The sequence below is a fragment of the Montipora foliosa genome, chromosome 3, assembly GCF_036669935.1.
Source record: "Montipora foliosa isolate CH-2021 chromosome 3, ASM3666993v2, whole genome shotgun sequence".
NCBI classification, from domain to species: Eukaryota; Metazoa; Cnidaria; class Anthozoa; order Scleractinia; family Acroporidae; genus Montipora; species Montipora foliosa.
Genome location: NC_090871.1, coordinates 67,335,868 through 67,340,603, shown reverse-complemented (window position 1 = coordinate 67,340,603; position 4,736 = coordinate 67,335,868). Strand labels below are relative to the sequence as shown.

Sequence of the window (4,736 nt, the reverse complement as noted above, 5' to 3'; positions counted from 1 at the left end):
TTAACCGGAGAATTAGGGAAGCAGATGTTCGAAGGTGTAATAGCTGTTGAGTTTTATTCCTCAGTTATCGAGTTCCATAAGCATAAAACTTTAAAATGGTTTGCTTTAAAATCAGAAAAGAACCAATTCACTGTGGCTGTTGAGAAAAGTGTATGCCAGGCAAAACAAGTTGCATCTCGGTAGCCTGAAAGTTAAGAAATAATTTGCCTGTGTTCAAATTAACAAATACACCAATACATCAGTAACGTTTCATGTTTAACCGGAGAATTAGGGAAGCAGATGTTCGAAGGTGTAATAGCTGTTGAGTTTTATTCCTCAGTCATCGAGTTCCATAAGCATAAAACTTTAAAATGGTTTGCTTTAAAATCAGAAAAGAACCAATTCACTGTGGCTGTTGAGAAAAGTGTATGCCAGGCAAAACAAGTTGCATCTCGGTAGCCTGAAAGTTAAGAAATAATTTGCCTGTGTTCAAATTAACAAATACACCAATACATCAGTAACGTTTCATGTTTAACCGGAGAATTAGGGAAGCAGATGTTCGAAGGTGTAATAGCTGTTGAGTTTTATTCCTCAGTCATCGAGTTCCATAAGCATAAGACTTTAAAATGGTTTGCTTTAAAATCAGAAAAGAACCAATTCACTGTGGCTGTTGAGAAAAGTGTATGCCGGGCAAAACAAGTTGCATCTCGGTAGCCTGAAAGTTAAGAAATAATTTGCCTGTGTTTAAATTAACAAATACACCAATACATCAGTAACGTTTCATGTTTAACCGGAGAATTAGGGAAGCAGATGTTCGAAGGTGCAATAGCTGTTGAGTTTTATTCCTCAGTCATCGAGTTCCATAAGTATAAAACTTAAAAATGGTTTGCTTTAAAATCAGAAAAGAACCAATTCACTGTGGCTGTTGTATGCCAGGTAAAACAAGTTGCATCTCGGTAACCTGAAAGTTAAGAAATAATTTGCCTGTGTTTAATTTAACAAATACACCAATACATCACTAACGTCGGGATTAACATCTCTCTCTCCCTTTATGTCTCTTGCTCTGCCTTTTTAGTGTGAGTCTTGTTACAACCCCCACTGAGATTTAGGTTAATTTTTTTTTTCTAAAAAGCGGGGACCCACATTCCTGACCCAAGTTAAGCTCCTCATGCATGAACACTACACCACCAGGTTAACCATCGATGAGGTGATTCGCTGATACACAAAGTTAGCCTGTATCCCTTGTGGATCTTTCCTTGTCATCCTCTAAGTTGACTACGGTCGTGTATCATTAACTTGATCCTTAGTTGGGTTTCAAGTGGAGTTATAGGCTTCCCTACCTTGTCACCTTGAAAGAAATTTTCCAAGGAGACCCACGCCCTAAACAGGTAAATCAACTCTTCGATTGCTGTGTTGCCAGCATGGTTATCCTGGTGTAGTGGTTATTACACCCGTCAAGTAACAGGGGACGTGGGTTCAAATCCCGCTCAGGGGGAATTTTCTTTCAAACCTTTATTCAGTTAAAAATATGATCATTTAGGGTGTACAAGGTCAGGGTTTCTCTCATATACTCTTCATACCTGAGTTCCCACATGTGAGTATATTTGTTTATTTTTTTACATTAATTTTCTTTTTTGAATGAATATTTTGTAATAAAGAACTGCTTAAGCTTATTTTTGAAGGTTGCGAGAGATGAAGAACTAGTGACATCTTAACTTGCACTATCAAAAAACCTTGGTCCTTGAAGAAAACAAAAATTGACGAATATTTGTTCTGTAATATGGTAAGAAAAAGAAAGAGCGTGCCTGGTGTTATAGCTATGGGTGACGATTATTCGAGAAAAGTAGAGTATCAAATTTTGAAGGAAGATAAGAATTGCAAAAAGAGTACATAAGTTGACCTAAATGAAATAAATGAAAGTATTGTAAGTGTAACCATAATGATGTCTCCTTTAGGTTTAAACGGATGTTTTTCCGCATGGATCAAATAAAAACTGTGGGAAATATCATCTTTTGGATGTTATGCATTTCACCATTGCTGCTTAAGGGACAAACAACAACCACAACGATGCAAACAACCTTGGAGGAAAACAAAACAACCACGCAGTTAATAACCACAACAACTCAAGCGTACACGGGTTGTAAAGTTTATGAAGTGAATTCACCACCATCTATAAACTGCCAGAAATGGTGCGGAGAGCAAATATTAGACGTTTATGAAGCAGCATGCGGCAATCAAAGGAGAAGGAGAAGAGTCACTGGTAAGGATAGAAAATTTCGTACCGTAGAATTCCAATCTCAAGTTACGTGTCCTTTTTTACGTGAGACGGCTACAGAATTACAGACGAAAGTAACGGCTACCCGAAGTAGTTTAAGCCTTTTAAATCAGAAAGTAACGAGAGTCGTTACTTTCTTTTTCCCTCCGCTCCCTGCATCTCCTTTCCTTCCCCAAGTGATCTCAATAATTTTGTTAGGATTAACCGCATTGGGCACCAAAAAATCTTCATACGTCTAACTGTGGGATAGTTTTGCAACAGCATTTTTTTTTTCAGTAAGTTCGATTGCATTCAGAAGTATATGACAAAATATCCTCACCTCCACGGGAAGCGTAAAAACTGAAAGAGAAAAAAAATTTTATACGGTTGTTTGGGTGTATTTGAAAGAAAGGCGGAACAAACATAATTGATGTCAAACTCGCACTAACGCCCTGCCACTGAGAGACCACGCAATTGCAAAAATGAGGCTCGATTAAATATTAATCCTGGTTTTTAGTAAGAGCTAAACTTTTTAGAAATTTTGCCCTTTTATAGTAAGGAATATAAGGTTTCTCATCATGTGGTGCATCATGATACGAAGTACTTTGTTTTGTCTGCCAACATGTGCAAGAATTTTTTTTGTCTTACTCGACAGGAATCCTTCGTCTTTCCCAGATAAACCTGGACAGGAGAGAAGCTTTAAAATTTCTTATAACATCTCACCGTCCCACTCTCGCTCGCGGGAAACGCTCAGGGACTACAAACATTGTTGAAGAGTGCTGTTACGAGGGCTGCGTATCGGAAGAAGTTCAGGAGTATTGTTAGATATGTTCTCGGTGTGCTATAATGAAAAGTCAATTCACTTTTTTACGGGGCAAATGTAAAAACGATGTATGATCTTGGACTAATACCGTTACTATAGAGAGGAAAATAAAATTTTAAAAAAGTTACTTAGCAGTAAACTCTTTACTTTAATTTAATATTGATGTTTGGTGAATCTAAAGAGCTCCCTATCTCCTCCTCTCCAATTTGACTTAACGTCCCCGAAGGCCTGGTGGGTTCTCCACAGCTTCAGATACCGGGTCTTTGTTTTGTATTCAGTTTCAGTTTTAGTTTTATTCTTTTTTCACTATTTACAAATATCTCTACATTAAAGTACATTACAAGAGAAGAGAGAATGAACAGCAAACTAAATTACACAAGTAAAGCCTGAAAAGGAAAATGTGCGCAGGGACCAAAAAACCTTAAGCTTTCGAGTTGATCACTGCCACGGGAAATTAATTGCCATGAATACGTACACAATTTTTTTACAAAACAAGAGAGACTAAAATAGTTTATATAATATATATATATATATATATATATCACATATTATATAAGAAACATTAATTTATAGTACGTAATAAAATTAACAGGATTATGGGCAGACTACACTTAAGTGACAGATTGAGTATTAAGAAGATACAGTTTGTATTGTTTATAAAAATGGTTATAAGAAAGCTTTTTTAATTTTAAGGGAATAGTTTCCAAGATTTGATGTTGCAAAAGAAAAAGTAGTAGCACCGTAATTGTTATTTATTAGTCGCAAATCTGGTATTATAGCTATGGATCTCAGAGGCTAGTGCAAGAGTTCCAGAAAATATCGCTGGGATATTTGTGTGGTCACTTTTCATTTTATCTATGAAAAGGGCTAATTTAAACTTGTAAATGTTTTCGAGTGTGAGGATTTATAAAAGATTGAAGTAGGACGTAGCACTATCCCTGCTAGAGGCAATGAATATGCTACGTACACATTTCTTTTGTTTCGTTTTGATCTTTTGTAACCTTATTTTAGAGGCACTGCCCCAACTTGTAATACCACAAGTTAGATGTGAATAGATAAAGGAATAATAGAGCTGTTTTAAAGTATGAAGATCTACATAATATCGTAATTTATTAAAAATTCCTCCATTTTTCACTAGTTTATTGTTGATATGCCGGATCGATCTGGAGTCCCCAATGCAAATTTTGGTCAATATATACACCTAAATATTTTATTTGACACTCAATTTTGCGTATATGCATATTTCCACCTATTCTTGAAGATGAAATCATGATTACCACAGAGTTTGTCTTGGTCAGGTTAATGGATAGTTTATTAGTGATACAATACATAAAAACTAATTTTAATTCCTCATTCACAACAGATTCAAGGTGTTGTAAGTTGGCTCTTATATAAAACATGATGTATAGATCTAGCCAAGCCCACAAGCGGAGCTCCCGTTTCTAGCCCCAAAAGGGCTAGTGTATAGAGCGGTTTTCTATTGAGTGTCGAAAGAAATTGGCGAATTGCTTTGGTTTTGCATTACTTCAATCAGTGATTGGTTCAAAGTTCTCGCGCTATTTTTTGCAAACCAATCAGAAGTGAAACCAAAACCAATCATGACTCGCACATGCACATTTTCCCGCGCTTTGTGTCGGCTACGTGTAATTCGCGTTTTGATTGGTTTACTGGATTGCCTCC

General features: G+C 36.4%; 1 protein-coding gene across 1 annotated transcript; it reads left to right on the top strand.

Moving 5' to 3' along the window:
• Positions 1–1,011: 1,011 nt before the first annotated feature.
• LOC137995951 (uncharacterized) lies at positions 1,012–3,187 on the top strand. Its single transcript, XM_068841397.1, has 4 exons — positions 1,012–1,055; positions 1,520–1,573; positions 1,935–2,239; positions 2,889–3,187. Coding segments are annotated over exons 2-4 (477 nt in total). The 5' UTR covers positions 1,012–1,055; positions 1,520–1,571; the 3' UTR covers positions 3,059–3,187.
• The last annotated feature ends 1,549 nt before the right edge of the window (positions 3,188–4,736 follow it).